At 40.2% G+C, this 22,913-nt stretch overlaps 1 protein-coding gene across 2 annotated transcripts in view; it reads left to right on the forward strand.

Moving 5' to 3' along the window:
* CENPC (centromere protein C) overlaps positions 1-22,913 on the forward strand; it is a 525,969-nt gene that overhangs the window by 121,302 nt on the left and 381,754 nt on the right. Inside the window, exon 16 of one of the 2 annotated variants that reach the window (XM_075861608.1) lies at positions 20,251-20,402. The exons of the other annotated variant lie outside the window; for it this stretch is intronic. Within the exon in view, the coding sequence (XP_075717723.1) occupies positions 20,251-20,402 (152 nt within the window). The remainder of the gene's footprint in view (positions 1-20,250; positions 20,403-22,913) is intronic. 2 annotated transcript variants of the gene reach the window in all.

A 22,913-nucleotide genomic window follows, 5' to 3' on the forward strand; every position in this document is an offset into this window, starting at 1 on the left:
CACATTATTTTTACCGCACGGTGAACACCGTAAAAATTTTTAATAAAAAACAATGACAGTATTTTTTTTTTTTGTCATCTTGTCTAAAAAAATTTTTTATAAAAAGTGATCAAAAAGTTGCAAGTAACGCAAAATGGTACCAATGTAAACTACAGTTCGTCACGCATAAAACAAGCCGTCCCGCAGCGATATCAACGAAAAAATAAAAAAGTTATGGCTGTCAGAAAATGGCAACACTAAAACATGATTTTTTTAGAAAAGAGTATTTTTATTGTGGGAACGTAGTGAAACTTAACAAAACGATATTAATTTGGTGTCGCTGTAATCGTATCGCCCCGCAGAATAAAGTTAATATGTGTTTATACTGCACAGTGAACACTGTAAAGAAAAAAAAAACGTGCCAAAATGGCTGTTTTTTGGTTTCCTCATCTCCCAAAAAATTTAATAAATACTGATAAAAAAATCTCATGTCCCCCAAAATGGAACCAATAAAAATTACAGTTCGTTCCACAAAAAAGGCGCCCTCACACACGCCCTAACGGAAAAATAACACGCTATGACTCTCAAAACGCAATGATGCTAAATTATTCTAAATGACGGCCCAGACTAATTTTTAGGTCCAGTAGAATTTCACTAAATACCCCACATCATCATTTGCTGGACCCCATGGACACAGCGGAGATGAGGAAACTTTAGGGCCTTCTGCGGCTTATAGGGCTGGTGAAGAAGTCAAAGATTAGGCAATAAGTGAGCGCAGATATTTTGTATAATACCCAATAAACCCGGCCTGTGCATAAAGGATTGGTTCAAAGCGACCACACCAATCCATGGATTATTCATTCACCCCATTATTACATCATCCTATTATGACCTGATGCACTCCGCCCAGCTTATATATACCCTGATGTACTCCGCCCAGTTTACATATGCCCTGATGTACTCCGCACAGATTACATATACCCTGATGTACTCCGCCGAGTTTACATATATCCTGATGTACTCCGCACAGATTACATATACCCTGATGTACTCCGCCCAGCTTACATATACCCTGATGTACCCGCACATATTACATATACCCTGATGTACTCCGCCCAGCTTACATATACCCTGATGTACCCGCACATATTACATATACCCTGATGTACTCCACAGTTTACATATATCCTGATGTACTCCTCACAGATTACATATACCCTGATGTACTCCGCACAGCTTACATATACCCTGATGTTCTCCGCACACATTACACATATCCTGATGTACTCCGCCCAGCTTACATAGTTACATATACATAGTTACATAGTTAGTACGGCTGAAAAAAGACACATGTCCATCAAGTTCAACCAAGGGAAGGGAAAAGGGAAGGAAAAATTTCTACACATAGGAGCTAATATTTTTTTGTTCTAGGAAATTATCTAACCCTTTTTTAAAGCCATCTACTGTCCCTGCTGTGACCAGCTCCTGCGGTAAGCTATTCCATAAATTCACCGTTCTTACTGTAAAGAAGCCTTGTCGCCTCTGCAGCTTGAACCTTTTTTTCTCCAGACGGAGGGAGTGCCCCCTTGTTTTTTGAGGGGGTTTTTACAAGGAACATGATTTCACCATATTTTTTGTATGTGCCATTAATATATTTATATAAGTTAATCATGTCCCCCCTTAGTCGTCTTTTTTCAAGGCTAAATAGGTTTAATTCTTTCAATCTTTCCTCATAACTTAAATTCTCCATGCCCCTTATTAGCTTCGTTGCTCTTCTTTGTATTTTTTCCAACTCCAGGGCATCCTTTCTATGAACTGGAGCCCAGAACTAGACTGCATATTCTAGATGAGGCCTCACTAATGCTTTGTAAAGTGGTAATATTACATCCCTGTCCCGCGAGTCCATGCCTCTTTTAATACACGACAATATCCTGCTGGCCTTTGAAGCAGCTGACTGACACTGCATGCTGTTATTGAGTTTATGATTTACAAGTACACCCAGATCCTTCTCAACAAGTGAATCCGCCAGTGTAGCTCCCCCTAGGACATATGATGCATGCAGGTTGTTGGTACCCAGATGCATAACTTTACATTTATCTGCATTATACTTCATCTGCCAAGTGGACGCCCAAACACTTAGTTTGTTTAAATCTGCCTGTAATTCATGAACATCTTCCATAGTCTGAACTATATTACATAGCTTGGTGTCATCTGCAAAAATAGAAATCGTGCTATTAATCCCATCCTCTATATCATTAATAAATAAGTTGAATAATAGTGGTCCCAGCACTGAACCCTGGGGTACACCACATATAACCGGTGACCATTCAGAGTAGGAATCATTGACCACAACTCTCTGGATACGGTCCTTGAGCCAATTCTCAATCCAATTACAAACTATATTTTCTAAACCTATAGTCCTTAATTTAACCATTAGGCGTCTATGGGGGACAGTGTCAAATGCCTTTGCAAAGTCCAAAAACACTAAATCCACAGCGGCCCCTCTGTCTAGACTTCTGCTCACCTCTTCATAAAAACAGATTAGGTTAGTTTGACAACTTCTGTCCTTAGTAAAACCGTTCTGGCTGTCACTTATAATGCTATTTATTGTCACATAATCCTGTATATAGTCCCTCAATAGCCCCTCAAACATTTTCCCCACGATGGATGTTAAGCTTACTGGTCTATAATTACCCGGGGAAGACCTAGAGCCCTTTTTGAAAATAGGCACCACATTTGCCCTGCGCCAGTCCCTTGGCACTATACCAGTCACTAGAGATTCTCTGAATATTATGAAAAGGGGGACAAAAATAACTGAACTAAGCTCTTTAAGAATTCTAGGGTGTAACCCATCTGGTCCCGGGGCCTTGTGCACATTTATTTTATTTAATTTAGCTTGGACCATCTCTACATTCATCCAATTCAGTATATCAACTGATATATTAACAGCACTGGCACCGGCTACATCAGCTGCTCCTTCTTCAGTTGTATATACAGAGCTAAAGAACCCATTTAGTAACTCTGCCTTCTCTTGATCCCCTGTGATCAACTCCCCATTACCATTATCTAGGGGTCCTACATGTTCAGACCTGGGCTTTTTTGCATTTATATGCTTGAACAATTTTTTGGGATTTGTTTTACTATCCCTGGCCACCTGCCTTTCATTTTGTATTTTTGCTAATTTTATTACATTTTTACAGATTTTATTAAGCTCTTTATATTTTACAAAGGCTACAGCTGTACCCTCAGATTTGTATTTTTTAAATGCCCTTTTTTTGTCATGTATTGCCCCTTTCACAGAAGGTGTAAGCCATGTGGGGTTTAATTTGAGTCGTTTATACTTGTTACCTGTAGGAATAAATTTTGCACTATAATAACTCAAAGTAGATTTTAAAATCTCCCATTTATCATTTGTTCCATTATTTGACATTAGTTCTTCCCAGTCTATATCCTGAATTGCCGCCCTCATCCTGGGGAAATTGGCTTTCTTAAAATTAAATGTTTTTGCCCTCCCAGCCTGTGTTTGTTTTTTACAGTATAGGTAAAATGTAACTATATTATGATCACGTTACCGAGGTTTTCACGAACATTGACATTCCCAACAAGATCTGCATTATTAGAAATGACCAGATCCAACAGAGCTTCACCTCTAGTCGGGTCTTCCACAAACTGGCCCATAAAATTTTCCTGCAACAGGTTGAGGAAATGTCTCCCCTTTGCAGTTGAAGCCGAACCATGACACCAATTAATATCCCGGAAATTAAAATCTCCCATTATCACTACAGTACCCGCCTGTGCAGCCCGCTCCATCTGTTTATATAGCTGAACTTCCATCTCCTCAGTTATATTGGGGGGTCTATAGATTACACCAAAAGTAATTTTTTCAGTGTTTACCTCCCTTTCTAGTTCCACCCACAAGGTTTCAACCTCCTCACAGTATTCACCCACTATTGTCTCTTTCACACTCGCCTTCATATCATTTCTCACATACAGACATACACCACCACCTTTCCTATTTGTCCTGTCTTTACGAAAAAGTGTAAAACCCTGTAGATTTACAGCCCAGTCATGTGAAGAGTCCAGCCATGTTTCAGCAACACCAACTATATCTATATTTTCTTCCAGTATCAAGGCCTCCAGCTCCCCCATTTTGCTTGCTAGACTTCTGGCATTTGTGAACATACACTTTAACTTGCCTGTCAGTTTTTCACTTTTATTATCAGAAATGTGATTTGACATTAATCGGGCCTTTTTATTTACACTGATGTTTTGTAACGAAAGGATCTCCTTATCTTGTTGTCTAGTCCTCTCCCCACATTCTGTTTCTCCCCCCACCAATATAGTCTGACCCCTCTCTAACCTGGCTACCCCTTTTTTTTTCTACATTGACCTCCCTCCTCAGCCCTAGTTTAAATACTCCGCCACCACCTAGAATTCTCTCCCCCCAGCACAGCGGACCCCCTTCCATTTAGGTGCAAATCATCTGCAGAATACAGTTTGTACCCCAATGAAAAGTCAGCCCAGTGCTCTAGGAACCCAAATCCTTCTCCTCTACACCAAGACTTCAGCCATGCATTTAACTCCCTGAGCTCCCGCTGTCTTTCCTGTGATGCGCATGGCACAGGCAGTATTCCTGAGAATACTACTTTGGAGGTCCTTCCCTTCAGCTTGTAGCCTAGTTCTTTAAAATTATTCTTAAGGCTCCTCCACCTACCATTTATTCTGTCGTTGGTACCGACATGGACCACGACAGCTGGATCATCACCAGCCCCTCCCAGCAATTTGTCCACCCGTTCCACCACATGCCGAACCCTGGCACCAGGGAGACAGCAAACCATTCGGTTGAGGTGGTCTTGGCGACAAATTATTCTATCCGTCTTCCTGATTATAGAATCCCCTACGACTATCAATTGTCTTGGCTTACCTGCATTACCATCCCGCCGACTACTAGCTGGGCTGTTCTCCCGGCTGTTAGGGAGATCAGTATCCACTAGGGCTGCCATTTCTGAGACTGACACCCTCGCATCATCACCCAACTTGGCAATTTTGCCTGGAATGTCAGAAACCGGATCGGCCTTCCTTGTCTTTGACCCCTTTCTACTGCCCCTAACTACATTAACCCAGCTACTTACCTGATCCTGCTCACCCATGTCTTCACCCTCCAGTTGTAACCCACTAACTGCATGCTCTGTGAGCAGCAAGCTCCGCTCAAAATTGTCTATCCTCCTCAGTGTTGCATTCTGCTCCTCCAGATCTCTAATACGAGCTTCCAGGTGAACAACATGCTCACATCTGCCACAGAGATATTCACCCTGGAACTCCGGCTCCAGTCGTGCATACATATGGCAAACTGTGCACTGACGAAAACCTCCAATCTTGCTATCCATTATCCAAGTTACCAAAAAAACAGCGAACAGATGTTAATCAAAAAGAAAAAGAAGTAGAAGAGCACTTACTGGGACTTTAACTCCTCTTTTCAACTCCGGTTTTTGGAACTCCACTTGATATACAAACCACTTGTTATTCAAGCCACAGAGCTTGATATACTCCGCCCAGCTTACATATACCCTGATGTACTCCGCCCAGCTTACATATACCCTGATGTACTCCGCCCAGCTTACATATACCCTGATGTACTCCGCCCAGCTTACATATACCCTGATGTACCCGCACATATTACATATACCCTGATGTACTCCGCCCAGCTTACATATACCCTGATGTACCCGCACATATTACATATACCCTGATGTACTCCACAGTTTACATATATCCTGATGTACTCCTCACAGATTACATATACCCTGATGTACTCCGCACAGCTTACATATACCCTGATGTTCTCCGCACACATTACACATATCCTGATGTACTCCGCCCAGCTTACATATACCCTGATGTACTCAGCCCAGCTTACATATACCCTGATGTACTCCGCCCAGCTTACATATACCCTGATGTACTCCGCCCAGCTTACATATACCCTGATGTACTCTACCCAGCTTACATATACCCTGATGTACTCCGCACAGCTTACATATACCGTGATGTACTCCGCACATATTAAATATACCCTGATGTTCTCTGTACAGCTTACATATACCCTGATGTACTCCGCCCAGCTTACATATACCCTGATGTACCGTGACCAGCTTACATATGCCCCCACATTATAAGATAAAATACCACTAAAACACCAGGCAAAATCTGCGCTTCAAAAGCCAAATGGTGGTCCAACTGAGCCTGGCCGTGTACACAAACGGCAATTTATGACCACATATGGGGTATTACTGTATTCTGGAGAGCCCGCTTAACAATTTATGGGATGTGTGTCTACGGTGGTACAAGCTGGTCGCAACACATTGGGCACTGAAATGGCATATCTGTGGAAAACAGCAATTTTCAATCTGCAACATCTATTGTTTACTCATTTTTGCAAAACACTTGTGCGGTCAAAATGCTCACTACACCCCTAGATAAATTCTTTGAGGGATCTAGTTTCCAAAACGGGGTAATTTATCGGGGGTACCACTGTACTGATACTATAGCTCAATGCAACATGGGGTAAAAAAACGAATCTTGTAAAATCTCCACTCCAAATACTAAATGGCGCTCCTTCCCTTTAGAGCCTTGCTGTGTGTCCAAATAGCAGTTTATGACCACGTGTGGGGTATTTCCGTGCTCTGAAGAAGTTGCTTTACAAATGTTACGGTGCTTTTTCTCCTTTATTTGATGAGAAAATGAAATATTTTGAACCAATGCTGCGTCTTATTGGAAAATAATGTAATTTTTCATTTTCACTGCCCATTTCTAATAAAATATATGAGACACCTGTGGGGTCAAAATGCTCACTACACCCCTAGATGAATTCCTCAATGGGTGTAGTTTGCCAAATGGAGTCACTTTTTTTGCACTGTACTGGTACCTTAGGAGCTTTACAAATGCGACATGGTGCCGAGAAATCTAACCAGCAAAATCTGTACTCCAAAAGCTAAATGGCGTGCCTTCCCTTCCGAGTCCTGCCGCTTGCCCAAACAGCAGTTTATGACCACATGTTCGGTATTTCCGTACTCTGGAGAAGTTGCTTTACAAATGTTATGGTGCTTTTCATCATTTATTTGTTGAAAAAAAAAAATTTTTTGAGGTAAAGCTACATCTTATTGGAAAATAATGTGATTTTTCATTTTCACTGCCCAATTCTAATGAAATCTAGGAAACACCTGTGGGGTCAAAATGCTCACTACACCCCTAGATGAATTCCTCAAGCGGTGTAGTTTCCAAAATGAGGTCTTTTTTGGGGTGTTTCCGTTATTTTTGCACCACAAGACCTCTTCTAACCTGACATGGTGCCTGAAATATAATTTAAGAAAAGGAAGGCCCAAAAATCCTCTAGGTGCTCCTTTGTTCTGGGGCTTTTGTTTCAGGCCCGTAGCACACTAGGGCCACATGTGGGATATTTCTAAAAACTTCAGAATCGGGGCAATAAATATTCAGTTGTGTTTCTCTGGAAAAAACCTTCAGTATTACAGGAAAAATTGATCAAAATGGAATTTCTGCAAATAAAAAAGGAAATTTGCAGATTTCCCTCCACTTTGTTTTAATTCCTGTGAAACACATAAAGGGTTAAGAAACTTTCTAAATGCTGTTTTGAATAATTTAAGGGGTGCAGTTTTTAAAATGGGGTGATTTGTGGGGTTCCTAATATATAAGGCCCTCAAAGCCACTTCAGAACTGAACTAATCCCTAAAAAAATAGGCTTTTGAAATTTTCTTGAAAATTTGAGAAATTGCTGCTAAACTTATAAGCCTTGTAACTTCCTAGAAAAATAAAAGAATGTTCAAAAAATGATGCCAATCTAAAGTAGACATATGGGAAATGTTAGCTAGTAACTATTTTGTGTGGTATAACTAGCTGTCTTACAAGCAGATACATTTGAATTTAGAAAATGCTAATTTTTTGCAAATTTTCACAAAATTTTGTTGTTTTTCACACAAAAATATTGAATATATCGACCAAATTTTTTCACTAACTTAAAGTACAATATGTCACGAGAAAACAATGTCAGAATCGCTGGGATAGGTAAAAGCATTCCAGAGTTATTACACATAAAGTGACACGTCAGATTTAAAAAATGAGGCTGTGTCATTTGGTCCAAAAGTGGCTGGGTCCTGAAGGGGTTAAGTAGCCACCGGCAAGATGGCGCCGTCTCAGGAGCTGAACCGACGTTATCAGCGGTGGATGTGAGCTGTATTTTACAGCTGACATCCACCTGTAATGGCAGGAACCGGAGTTGGCTCTGATCCCTGCCATTAACCCCTTAGATGCAGCGATCTCTGCATCTTTGTGGTTGTTAGCAGATCGGCTGTTGTGCCCTGCAGTCGCATGGCTGCCGACTGCTAGTATGGCAACAGGACACCTAACAATGGCCTCCTGTCTGCCATTACGGAAGCCGATTAGGCCCCACCCGGACGTGAAGCCTAATCGGCTTGCGTTCAGTGAATGACTGACAGATCTGAGGGTATGTTCACACGCTGAGAGGCAGTTACGTGTGAAAAGACAGACTGTTAACAGCTGCCTCGTTTCACACGTAAAAGCTCCTCCTCGTAATTTACGAGGCGTCTGAGACGCTCGTAAACCTTGAGCCGTGCTTCATTGATTTCAATGAAGAACGGCTCAAATTACGTGGCAAAGAAGTGCCCTGCACTTCTTTGCCGAGGCAGTAAATTTACGGGTCGTCGTTTGACAGCTGTCAAACGACGACTCGTAAATAACAGGTCGTCTGCACAGTACGTCGGCAAACCCATTCAAATGAATGGGCAGATGTTTGCCGACGTATTGTAGCCATATTTTCAGACGTAAAACGAGGCATAATACGCCTCGTATACGTCTGAAATTTGGCCGTGTGAACATACCCTAATACATTGCACTACATAGGTAGTGCAGTGTATTAGAAAATAAATCAGACAGTTGGACCTTCAAGTCCCCTAGTGGGACTAAAGAAAAGTGAAAAAAAGTTTCAAGTAATAAAATAAAACAATCGCCCTTTTTTCCCTTCTCAAGTCCTTTATTATTAAAAAAAATAAATAAGCCATAAATATTTGGTATCTCCGCAACCATAACGGCCTAAACTATAAAAATATTATATTATAAAAATATTTACGCAGTGAACGGCGTAAAAACCAATGCCATAATTTCTGTTTTTTGGTCACTTTGCCCTACAAAAATTTAAATAAAAATTTATCAAAAAGTCGCATGTATCCAAAAATGGTACCTATAAATACTATAGGTCTTCTTGCAAAAAACAAGCCTTCATACCGCTCCGTCGACTAAAAAATTTAAACGTAATGGTTCTCACAACACGGCGACAGAAAAAATACATTCTTTTTACAAAAGTAATTTTATTGTGCAAAAAGGGTCAGGTCTTCACCCTATTGCTTCTTTTCCCACAGCCCCTGGCATCAAAATCACCCATGCGCACAGTTTTTTGGGGGATTTTTGCTAAGGGATTTGCACTTTCGATACCTCCCTATAACCAAACTTCAGCTATTTGGAATCTTAACCCCTTCCCGCTCCTTGACGTACTATTACGTCATGGCAGCTGTATCGTTCGCGCTCCATGCCGTAATAGTACGTCTCGGGAGTAACGGCCGTTTCGGCCGTCCTCCCGACACATACAGGAGCTGTGACGCTGCTGTCTTGTTCAGCAGCTGTCACAGCTCCTACAGCGGGGACCGATCGCTGTGTCCCCGCTGATTAACCCCTTAAAAGCCGCGTTCTATAGAGATCGCGGCTTTTTAGGGGTTAAGCTGCCATCGCCGGCCTGCTACGCGATAGCGGCCGGCGATGGTGACTATGGCAACCGGACACCAAACAATGGCGTCCGGCTATGCCATAGACGGAAGCCTAGTGGGTCCTGACAACGTCAGGACCCACTATGCTTGCTGTCAGTGAGTAGCTGACAGTTCTAATACACTGCACTACGCATGTAGTGCAGTGTATTAGAATAGCGATCAGGGCCTCCTGCCCTCATGTCCCCTAGTGGGACAAAGTAATAAAGTAAAAAAAAAGTTAAAAAAAGATGTGTAAAAATAAGAAAATAAAAGTTTTAAAAGTAATAAAAGTAAAAGTCCCACTTTTTCCCTTATCAGGCCTTTATTATTAATAAAAATATATAAACAAACAAATAAACTATACATAATTGGTATCGCCGCGTCCGTAACGGCCTGAACTACAAAAATATTTTGTTATTTATCCCGCACGGTGAACGCCGTAAAAAAAAATATTAATAAACCGTACCACAATCACAATTGTTTGGTCACTTCACCTCCCAAAAAATGGAATAAAAAGAGATCAAAAAGTCGCATGTACCGAAAAATGGTACTGATCGAAACTACAGTTCGTTACGCAAAAAATAAGTCCTCGCACGGCTTTATTGATTGAAAAATAAAAAAGTTCTGGCGCTTAGAATAAGGTAACACAAAAAGTGAGTGATTGTTTACAAAACGTACTTTATTGTGCAAACGCCATAAGACATAAAAAAAAACTATAAACATCTGGTATCGCCGTGATCGTATCGCCCCGCAGAATAAAGTTAATATATCATTTATAGCGCACGGTGAACGCTGTAAAAAAAAAAGTATACAAAAACAATAGTACAATTGCTGTTTTTTAGGCACCACGCCACCTAAAAATAGAATAAAAACTGATCAAAAAGCCGCATGCACCCCATGAAAACTACAATGGATTCCTCAAGGGGTCTAGTTTCCAAATTGGGGTCACTTTTGGGGGGTTTCCAATGTTTTGGCACCACAAGACCTCTTCAAACCGGACATGGTGCCTAATAAAAAAGAGGGCTCAAAATCCGCTAGGTGCTCCTTTGCTTCGGAGGCCGGTGCTTCAGTCCATTACCGCCCGAGGGCCACATGTGGGATATTTCTCTAAACTGCAGAATCTGGGCAATAAGTATTGAGTTGCGTTTCTCTGATAAATCCTTTTGTGTTATAAAAAAAATGGTATAAAAAGAGTAAATGTCACCTCTACTTTGCTCTAAATTTCTGTGAAACACCTAAAGGGTTCATAAACTTTCTAAATGCTGTTGTGAATACTTTGAGGGGTCTAGTTTCTAAAATGGGGTGTTTGATAGGGGTTTCTAATATATGGGCCCCTCAAAGCAACTTCAGAAATGAACTGGAACCTAAAAAAATAAATAAATGAGGCAATACTTCGCTTCTTACATTATACTGATAATGAGCCGTGCCCACTCCGAGATGACCCCAGTTTTGACCGTTTGTATAAACGGAGACCCCTATTAGACCGTTCCAGTGCCCGGTTTTCCCAAGCATACACCCCCGAGAAGTGTTTTTCTATTGATGAGTCCCTGGTACATTTTAAAGGGAGGGTTCAATTCCGCCAGTACCTGCCAGGTAAGAGGGCAAGGTATGGCGTGAAGATGTATAAGCTGCGAGAGTGCATCAGGGTATACCTACAGGTTTAGGATATATGAAGGAAAGGCCACCCCCAAACCAGACTGCATACTGGACTACAATAGGTACATGGGAGGGATGGACTTGTCAAATCAAGTCCTGAAGCCCTACAGCGCCATGCGGTGAGGTATAAGAAGCTGGCCGGGCACATCATACAGATGGCTTTGTACAATGCGTATGTGCTACGTCGATGTGCAGGCCAGAGGGGAACTTTCCTGGAATTTCAAGATCTAATCTTTAGGGACCAGGAAGGGGGGGCGCATCGTACCAGGGCAACACTTTCCAGGAGAAGGTCCCCAAACCGGTGGAAAGGGAAAGAGTCAAAAGAGGTGCAGAGTCTGCTATAAGAGGGGGATAAGGAAGAACACAATATACCAATGTGACACGTGTCCCGAAAAACCAGGGCTCTGTATAAAAGATTGTTTTAAAATGTATCATACATCCCTTGATTTTCAATTTACCCTGATGCACTCCGCACAGCTTACCCCCCTCATCTTTCCCTTCTGAGCCCTGCCGTATGCCCAGGCAGCTGATAACAGCCACATGTAGGGTATTGTCGTACCCAGGAGAACCCACATTACAATTTAAGGGGTGTATATCTCCGGTGGCGCATGCTGGGCACACTATATTGGACACTGAAATGGCATATACATATATAAAATTGCAAATCTCACACTGCACCATCTGCTGCGCATTATCTTTTACACAGTACCTGTGGGGTCAAAATGCTCACTACACCTCTAGATGAATGTCTTAAGGGGTGTAGTTTTTAAAATGGGGTCACTTCTCGGGGGTTTCAACTGTACTGGTACCTCAGGGGCTTCTGCACACATGACTTAGCACCAGAAAAGCTCCAGTAGGCCAAATGGTGGTCCTTTCCTTCTGAGCCCTCCCATGGGCCCAAAGGGCAGTTTATCACCACAAATGGGGTATTGCCGCACTAAGGACAAATTGGGCAACAAAATGGGGTATGTTGTTCCTTGTGAAAATAAGAAATTTTGATCAAAAATGACATCTTATTGGAAAAAATATCATTTTTTTCATTTCACAGCCCAATTCAAATAGGTGCTGTGAAAAAACTGTGCGGTCAAAATGATAACAAAAACCATAAATGAATTCCTTGAGGGGTGTAGTTTCCAAAATGGGGTCACTTCTGGTGGGTTTCCATTGCTTTGATACCTCTGGGGCTCTGCAAATGCAACATGGCACCCGAAAACCAATCCAGCAAAATCTGGACTCCAACAAACACATAGCGCTCCTTTCCGTCTGAGCCCTCCCATGGGCCCAAACGGCAGTTTATCACCACAAATGGGGTATTGCCGCACTAAGGACAAATTGGGCAACAAAATGGGGTATGTTGTTCCCTGTGAAAATAAGAAATTTTGATCAAAAATGACATCTTATTGGAAAAAATATAATTTTTTTCATTTCACAGCCCAATTCAAATAGGTGCTGTGAAAAACCTGTGCGGTCAAAATGATAACAAAAACCATAAATGAATTCCTTGAGGGGTGTAGTTTCCAAAATGGGGTCACTTCTGGTGGGTTTCCATTGCTTTGATACCTCTGGGGCTCTGCAAATGCGACATGGCACCCGAAAACCAATCCAGCAAAATCTGGACTCCAACAAACACATAGCGCTCCTTTCCTTCTGAGCCCTCCCATGGGCCCAAACGGCAGTTTATCACCACAAATGGGGTATTGCCGCACTAAGGACAAATTGGGCAACAAAATGGGGTATGTTGTTCCCTGTGAAAATAAGAAAATTTGATCAAAAATGACATTTTATTGGAAAAAATATCATTTTTTTCATTTCACAGCCCAATTCAAATAGGTGCTGTGAAAAAACTGTGCGGTCAAAATGATAACAAAAACCATAAATGAATTCCTTGAGGGGTGTAATTTCCAAAATGGGGTCACTTCTGGTGGGTTTCCATTGTTTTGATACCTCAACGCCTCTTCAAACCTGGCATGCTGCCTAAAATATATTCTAATAAAAAAGAGGCCTCAAAATGCACTAGGTGCTTCTTTGCTTCTAGGGCTTGTGTTTTAGTCCACGAGCGCAGTAGGGCCACATGTGGGACATTTCTAAAAACTGCAGAATCTGGACAATACATATTTAGTAGTGTTTCTCTGGTAAAACCTTCTCTGTTACTAAAAAAAAATTGAATAAAATTGAAATTCAGCAGAAAAAATGAAATTTGCAAATTTAATTTCCACTTTGCTTTAATTCCTGTGAAATGCCTGAAGGGTTAAAAAACTTTCTATATGCTGTTTTGAATACTTTGAGGGGTCTAGTTTTTAAAATGGGGTGTTTTATGGGGGTTTCTAACACATAGTCCCCTCAAATCCACTTCAGAACTGAACTGGCACCTTCAAAAAAAGGCTTTTGAAATTTTCTTAAGAATATGAGAAATTGCTGTTTATGTTCTAAGCCTTGTAACGTCCAAGAAAAATAAAAGAATGTTCAAAAAACGATGCCAATCAAAAGTAGACATATGGGAAATGTGAACTAGTAACTATTTTGGGTGGTATAACCGTCTGTTTTTCAAGCAGATGCATTTAAATTCTGAAAAATGCTATTTTTTGTAAATTTTCTCTAAATTTTGCAATTTTTCACAAATAAAGACTGAATATATCGACCAAATTTTACCACGAACATGAAGCCCAAAGTGTCACGAGAAAACAATCTCAGAATCGCTTGGATAGGTTGAAGCATTCCGACGTTATTACCACATAAAGTGAAATATGTCAGATTTGAAAAATGGGCTCTGAGCCTTAAGGCCCAAACTAGGCTGCGTCCTTAAGGGGTTAATCTGGTCCTTGAGGTTAAGCAGTCTTCTTGACAGCATTTCCCTCTGTTTTCTCTCTTGCATAATGGCCACCTGAAAAGCCCTTTTTTCATTTAACGTCTCTCCGATTTGGCGGCTTTATCTTGTAAGTCTCCATTCCTGGTTATGCACCAATACAAAGGACATACTCCTGCCCTCTTTTTGTTCCTCCCATTCACATATTCTTTTAGTCCCACTAGGGAATTAGACTATAGACATAGCAACCCATCGGCACTCCGCAATTGTGTGTTGGGGGTGCGATGGGCTATGAACCACTTAGATGTCACGGTCCGCATTGACCACAGCATCTAAGGGGGTCAAATGGCCAGGATCGGCTTTATCTCCGTCCTGGCCGTTAAAGCAATGTGTCGGTTCTATTATACCACTGGCACCCGCAAGTAATGGCGCAAGCACATCTCCTGTGCTTGCGCCATCACGATGATGTACATTTATGTAATTTTGCGGAAACTAAAGTTCCCGTGATGTAAGTTTGTCATGGGATGGGGTTAAAGGGGTATTAATATCACTCAAAGTGTAATATGCCATTTCCTTGCGATCGGTGGGGTCCGACTGCTGGGACCCCCACCGATCCTGAGATTGAAGTGGCCTCAACACCATTTAAGTGCTGCAGTTCCCTGCACAGTTGGTGCGTTGGAATTGGTGTGGCCACTTAATTCTCAGGATTGATTGGGTTCCGTCAGTCTGATCCCCACTGTTCTCAAAGTAATGGCATATCCTAGCTATATGACTTCACTTTGTGCAATGGAAATAACCCTTTAGTAAATATCTAATCCACAGTTAATTACTTATCATATTGTTATACTGGTAATGCAATTTAGGGAAAAAACACAAAAAAAATAAACTGATGGTCCTACCCAATTATTCATTCGGATCCCACATAGTATATATTACTTTATTTAACGCTAAATGCAAAAATGTATTTGTTGTCCACCATTTTACTTTCATACAGTTAATGTTATATATCCGTTTAATTAGCCTCTGTAGAAACTGATGATGCTGGTGTATGGAAGTGGGACAATAAATGTATTTCTACAAAGACTAACTTAAAGATACTAGTCAGTGTAAAAATGCATTGTTTTACCAGTCCCTCATAGATTCCATAGGAGCCAGGCCAGGGGGCAGTATAACTGCAATGCAGGCTTTATTAATCTGCTGCCCGCTTTAAAACTGTGGTGGTGGAACTTTGACACTGCGCTTCAATTCGTTGTGTGCCCACTTGCTGGAGCATCATAACGCTGCCGTGGGGTCGAGACTGACATCATTTTCATGATTCTAGGCAATTAAAGAATCATACTTATTTAAAATGGAAAATGAATTGATCTCCCAGACTTTCTATTACCTCGTCTAAAAGCATAGCGATCTGTTACAAATCCATGTGATTTGGTTCAACTTTCAAAATACTTTATATTAAAAATTATTTTTACTTTTTGGGATATAGCTGCTTTGTAATCTGTATACAGAGCAGCTGTATTGTGCGCGAAGACCTGAATCCGTCAGGTCCGCGGGACTGACAGGTTCAGTGTCAGCGGGTCCTGCGTGTAATCGATCACATCTAAGTTCTAAACGTAGATGTGATCGATGGCCGCTTGATCACGCAGGACCCGCTGATACAGAACCATTCAGTTTTGCGGACCTGATAGATACAGGTTTTAGCGCTAGGTACAGTTGCTCTGTATACAAAGCAGCTATATCACAAAATAATTTTTAATAAATACCTTAAAGGTTGCATCAATCACACTGAGACATTTTTATTTAAAAAAAAAAAAAGATTTCAAAGTTGTTCGTTGTCTTTAACCCCTTCCCGCTTTTGGGTGTGACTGTACGTCCAAATTCAAAGTGCGTTCCGGCACACGGGCGTACAGTCACGCCCTGTAGATGAAGCCGGCACAGGAGCTGTCAGCTGTCATACACAGCTGACATCCCGCTGCGATGGCAGTTACCGCCGATCGCAGCCATTTAAACCCTTCAATGTGGCTGTCGATGGCGTCTGCCGCATTGAAGTGCTTGACAGAGGGAAGGAGCTCCCTCTGTACCCCCCGGGATGGATCACAGGTGGCGATGGTTGCTGTGGCAACCAGGAAGCTGTTGCTAGGCTTCCTGGTTGCCCAGGTTCGGAGGCCCATTAGGTCCTGCCCGAGGCAGGACCTAATACGCTAACTATCAGATGATGAATGACCGTTACAATATACTGCACTACATAAGTAGTGCAGTGTATTGTTCCGGGGATCAGAAGACCAGATCTTCAAGTCCCCAGGTAAGTGTAAAAAAAAATTTTAAACAAAAATAAATAAAAGTTTTAAGTAATATAAACAACAATCGCCCTGTTTCCCTGATGAACTCCTTTATTATTAGAAAAAAATGAAAACATGAAAAAAAAACGATACATAATAGGTATCGCCACGTTCAGAATGGCCTGATCTATAAAAATGTCACATTATTTTTCCCGCCCGGTGAACGCCGTCAAATTTTTTAATAAAGAACAATGACCGCAATTTATTTTTTGGTCATCTTGTCTCAAAAAAAATTTAATAAACAGTGATCAAAAAGTTGCAAGTAACGCAAAATGGTACCAATAGAAACTACAGTTTGTCACGCATAAAACAAGCCCTCCCGCAGCGATATCAACTAAAAAATAAAAAAAGTTATGGCTGTCAGAAAATGGCAACACTAAAACATGATTTTTTTAGAAAAGAGTATTTTTATTGTGGGAACGTAGTGAAACTTAACAAAACGATATTAATTTGGTGTCGCTGTAATCGTATCGCCCCGCAGAATAAAGTTAATATGTGTTTATACTGCACAGTGAACACTGTAAAGAAAAAAAAAACGTGCCAAAATGGCTGTTTTTTGGTTTCCTCATCTCCCAAAAAATGGAATAAAGTGATAAAAAAAAATCGCATGTACCCCAAAATGGAATCAATAAAAATGTCAGCTCGTTCCACAAAAAACAAGCCCTCACACAGCTCCATCAACAGAAAAATAACACGTTATGACTCAAAACGCAATGAGGCAAAATTAAGGACAAGACAAATTTTTTAGGTCCAGTAGAATTTCACTAAATACCGTACATCGTTATTTGCTGGACCTCACAGGTGGACCCTGTAGATGCAGTGGAGAGGAAACTTTAGGGCCTTGTGCGGCTTATAGGGCTAGTGAAGAAGTCAAAGGTTAGGCAATACTGGAGAGCAGATATTTTGTATAATACCCAATAAACCCAGCCCGCGCATAAAGGATTGGTTCAAAGCCACCACACCAATCCATGGATTATTCATTCACCCCATTATTACATCATCCTATTATGTATGACCTGTTGCACTCCGCCCAGTTTACTTATACCCTGATGCACTCCGCCCAGTTTACATATGCCCTGATGTACTCTGCCCAGTTATGCCCCCACGTTATAAGCTGAAATACCAGTAAAACACCAAGCAAAATCTGCGCTTCAAAAGCCAAATGGTGGTCCAACTGAGCCTGGCAGTGTGCCCAAACGGCAATTTATGACCACATATGGGGTAATACTGTATTCTGGAGAACCCGCTTAACAATTTATGGGATGTGTATCTATGGTGGTACAAGCTGGGCACAACACATTGGGCACTGAAATGGCATATCTGGAAAATAGCAATTTTCAATCTGCAACATCTATTGTTTACTCATTTTTGCAAAACACTTGTGCGGTCAAAATGCTCACTACACCACTAGATAAATTCTTTAAGGGATCTAGTTTCCAAAATGGGGTAATTTTTCGGGGGGTACCACTGTACTGGTACTATAGCTCAATGCAACATGGTGTCAAAAAACTAATCTTGTAAAATCTCCACTCCAAATACTAAATGGCGCTCCTTCCCTTTAGAGCCTTGCTGTGTGTCCAAATAGCAGTTTATAACCACATGTGGGGTATTTCCCTACTCTGGAGAGAATGCTTTACAAATGTTACAGTGCTTTTTCACTTTTATTTGTAGAGAAAATGAAAAATTTTGACATATGCTACGTCTTATTGGAAAATAATGTAATATTTCATTTTCACTGCCCATTTCTAATAAAATCTATGAGACACCTGTGTGGTCAAAATGATCACTACACCCCTAGATGAATTCCTATAGGGGTGTAATTTCCCAAATGGAGTCACTTTTGGGGGGTTTCCTTTGTTTTTGCACCACAAGACCTCTTCTAACCTGACATGGTGCCTGAAATATAATTTAAGAGAAGGAAGGCTGAAAAATCCACTAGGTGCTCCTTTGCTTCTGGGGCCTTTGTTTCAGGCCCGTAGCACACTAGGGACACGTGGGATATTTCTAAAAACTGCAAAATCAGGGCAATAAATATTCAGCTGTGTTTCTCTGGTAAAAAAAAAACCTTCAGTATTACAGGAAAAATTGATTAAAATTGAATTTCTGCAAAAAAGAGAAATTTGCAAATTTCCCTTCCACTTTGCTTTAACTCCTGTGAAACGCATAAAGGGTTAAGAAACTTTCTAAATGCTGTTTTGAATACTTTAAGGAGTTCAGTTTTTAAAATGGGGTATTTTGTGGGGGTTCCTAATATATAAGGCCCTCAAAGCTACTTCAGATCTGAACTGTTCCCTAAAAAAATAACCTTTTGAAATTTTCTTAAAAATGTGAAACATTGATGCTAAACTTATAAGCCTTGTAACGTCCTAGAAAAATAAAAGGATGTTCAAAAAATGATGTAAACATAAGGGAAATGTTAACTAGTCACTATTTTGTGTGGTATATTTATTTGTCTTACAAGCAGATACATTTTAATTTAGAAAAACTTTAAGTTTTGCACATTTTCTCTAAATTTTGGTGTTTTTCATAAAAAATATAGAATTTATCGACAGAATTTTTTCACTAACATAAAGTACAAAATGTCACGAAAAAACAATCTCTGAATCGCTTGGATAGGTAAAAGCATTCCGGAGTTATTACCACATAAATTGACACATGTCAGATTTAAAAAAATGAGGATGTGTCATTTGGTCCAAAGGTGGCTGCGTCCTTAAAGGGAATGTGTCGCTAGAATTTTTTTTTAATTTTTTTTAGTTAAACAGTTAGTGTATAAATGATTAAACATTGTTCTAATTTTTTCACCAGTCAGGAAATATTATAAATTAGATTCTAATTTATAACATTTCCCAGTGCTGGTCACTAGATGGAGCAATTCCCAAAATTGCAGCATTGGCATGTGGTAAAGCAACCACATTGCTTTATGCTGCAAAATTTGTGAAGACACACTCGCTCTAGTGAGCTCACAGAATCCCCCCTCCCTTATCCTGGCTAGTGCCAGGAGAAAGGAGGGGATTGAACGGTCAAACCTCCTACACTGTGTGTCGCCATTTTTTGAATGAACACACAGTGTAGTAGGTTTACAGTAGTAATCACACACTAAAACACGTACATACACTGAAATAACTTACCTGCCGCCGCCATTCCCTCTGCTCCAAGTGCTTGCATTAGAACACAAGTCCGGAAGCCGCGACCGGAAGTAGAAATCTTACTGTCCGGCCGCGGCTTCCGGTCCACAAAAAAATGGCGCCGGACGTCGCTCGGCCAAAGACCTTCCATTTGGACTGTGTGGGAGCGGCGCATGCGCCGTTCCCACACAGACGGCGTGCAGCATAGTGAATGGAACGGATCCCGTTCGCATTCACTATGGGGCTGTATGTGCCGTATTCCATGTCTGTATGTGTCGTTAATCGACACATACAGAGATGAAAAAATAAATGGTAGCCCCCATAGACAAGAAAATGTTCAAAAATAAAAAAAAGTTAAACACAAACACATAAAACACTAAAAGGAAATTTATATAAAAAAATTTATTTTCGCGACACTCTTCCTTTAATGGGTTAAAAACTTTGTTTATTTTAATAATATTGCTGCTTATAGTTTTCTTTACGTATACATTTATTTACTTACTCTGTTTATTTTATGACAGAATGCGTTGCCCAAAGTGAAAATAGCAAATTTATTGGCAGTGATTACTGTACAACCTGGAATAGCTTCAGCAACAATATATTTACTACTGGGAAGTTGATAATCGCTCCTCAAAAAAAGACTAAAAGGAGCATTGTTGTGTCTGAGATTGTGGTGGGTAAATATTTTTTCAATGAACACTAACTTTTCAAACAACTTATGCTAATCTAATAGTATACCTGATATTAAACAACTTTGTCATTTACTTTTACTAATAGAAATGTTGTGGTTTTATCCATGCAAATTCTGTGTGACATTACTGCACCTATGTGTATCCCTTCCTGTAACCTGTTGTCAAGTAAAAATAAATCTGTAGTTACAAAGGAGAAGGACTGCAGGAAGTGGTGTCTCTTCACAGCCATCCCATAGAAGTCTATGGAGAGGGGAGGAGGGAAAGGGGAGACACATGCTGCTGGCAGACTTTTTTTTTGTTTGTTTTGTAGTAAGCGTTAAATCACTGTCCGTAGGATGCATTAGGCTAGGGCCACACGCTGGGTATCTCACTACAGAAAATGGCTGTGATATTGCTGTGATGAATAGATGTCCTTAGGAATGCATTGAGTAGCTAGAAAATCTCTTCAAAATCGCTCCAGTCAAGCGATTTGCTAGTGTTTTTGTTTATTCATTTCTACATGCTGCAATTTCAGAGCTACACACTTGTCAGAGATTTTCAAGCTACTAAATGCATTCCTATGGGCAGCGATTTATCACAGTCATTTTTTGTTGTGAGATAAATAGCCCTAGCCCAGAGGTTGCACTACATTTATTCCAGCATCGTAAAAATACTTCTGAAGAGGCAAAAGAGACACTAATCCAGCGCTTGAAGGTTAGTAAAAGGAGCCGAGGTTCCAATTGTATTTGTATTACACCATTTTAAATTGTCAAAGTGCAAAAAGGGTTGAATCACATTGGTTATTCGCCTACGTGTTTCAGACTCGTCCTGTGTCCTTAATCATGGCATGTATGAAAGTCAATGTCTGTTCCCTGCGTTTATATCCGGTATGGGCGTTCAAGGTAAATCTCAAAATCACCTGTGTTTACCGGAAGTAAAAAACACAGGGTGCAACAAGAATTTTCTGTATAGCAATTATTTAATGTGAGTATTTCATTATATATATTTTTTCTCATTCAATCACTATGTAAGCAAATATGCGCACTTCTGTGAGAGCTCTACAGTATTATATTGGAGTGCATATGCAATTACAGAATTCATTTAACTAATGAATTCAAAAGACCGGATATGTACGGAACGGGAGACGGATAATGAGCTATGCAACATAAAAATGAAACGTAAAAATAAACAACGAAAAACGGTTATTAAAATAATTATAAAATGCTTGGTGGAAAGCATTAATAATATCTCTCCATACAAACGGTTTAAAATGTTCAGATAAATGTGACACAAATATATATGTCGGATTTTTTACTTATTGTACTGAGCAGCTATTTATAATAAAGTACATATCGTACGGCTGCAACCATTTAACACTTACGGATATATAATAACTCATAAATAATCGTGAAAGATATTTTAGAAGATGTTTTAAGGTTGTTAATTATAATCGTAACAAAGGGGATTATTGAATTACAGTAAAGCCCAAATTTTGAATATGAAACGGACACTTTTGGGCAAATAAGATGTACCATCTGATGTTGAATGGTTTCTATATCAAAAAACATAAATGAATTTAAATTCAAAAAAGGAAAGAAGATGGAACCGTCAGTTAATTGATCAGTAGTGGAACATCAGTTCCCTTTTCAGATTAAGCCCCCTCGGGAACCTAGTTTTAAGGCTATACATCCAGAAGGCTTCCCTGTCCAATAGAGTCTGTTAAATATTACCACCTCGTGCAAAACATATTGTTTTCTCAATGGCGTATGTTTTAAATGAATTAATTGCCCTGTTATGACACTTAATGAAATGCCTGGCAGCATTGGAGATACCAGGAATATTGGGGTTCCTGATATATCCCAAATGCTCCAAGATTCTGATTTTGAATGTTCTTGTTGTGCAACCAGCATACATTATTTACATTCTATGCACTTGATAACATATGTGACATACTCACTATTAGAATTAATATACGTCTTGATGTGGAAACTGATAATCCCCCCTGAATCATAGAAAACGTTAGTAGGCTGGGTAAATGAGCCTGTTTTACACGGGTGAGAGCCACGTCTGTAAAAGCCCTTGTAATGTAATCAGCTGGTATAGGTTGTGAATGATGTGAAAAGAGAAGAAGAAAGGATATTGCCTAGAGTAGGTGCTCTGCGTGACACTATGCGGCATCCATTCCTTAATATTTTATGAAATTTTTCATCCTCATAAAGGATTGGTAAATATCTGTGCACAATATTTTTAATGTCTGTAAATTAGTTGCTGTATTGGAGTACTAGTGTGGGTTTTTCCGGACTACAAATCTTAGGAGATTTCATGTTATTTTTATTATTATTATTATTTTTCTTGGAAAGTAATTGGTCAATATTTTTAGATCCCACTATCATTTTTACTCTTTCTAAAGTCCACTTTTGGTAACCCCTGTTATGCAGTCTCTTACAGATCAGAGCTTGTTCCATATTGAAACTATGGGTTTGACTGCAGTTTCTCCTAGCTCTAACGATCTC

This window comes from Rhinoderma darwinii, chromosome 1 (assembly GCF_050947455.1).
Source record: "Rhinoderma darwinii isolate aRhiDar2 chromosome 1, aRhiDar2.hap1, whole genome shotgun sequence".
Classification (NCBI taxonomy): domain Eukaryota; kingdom Metazoa; phylum Chordata; class Amphibia; order Anura; family Rhinodermatidae; genus Rhinoderma; species Rhinoderma darwinii.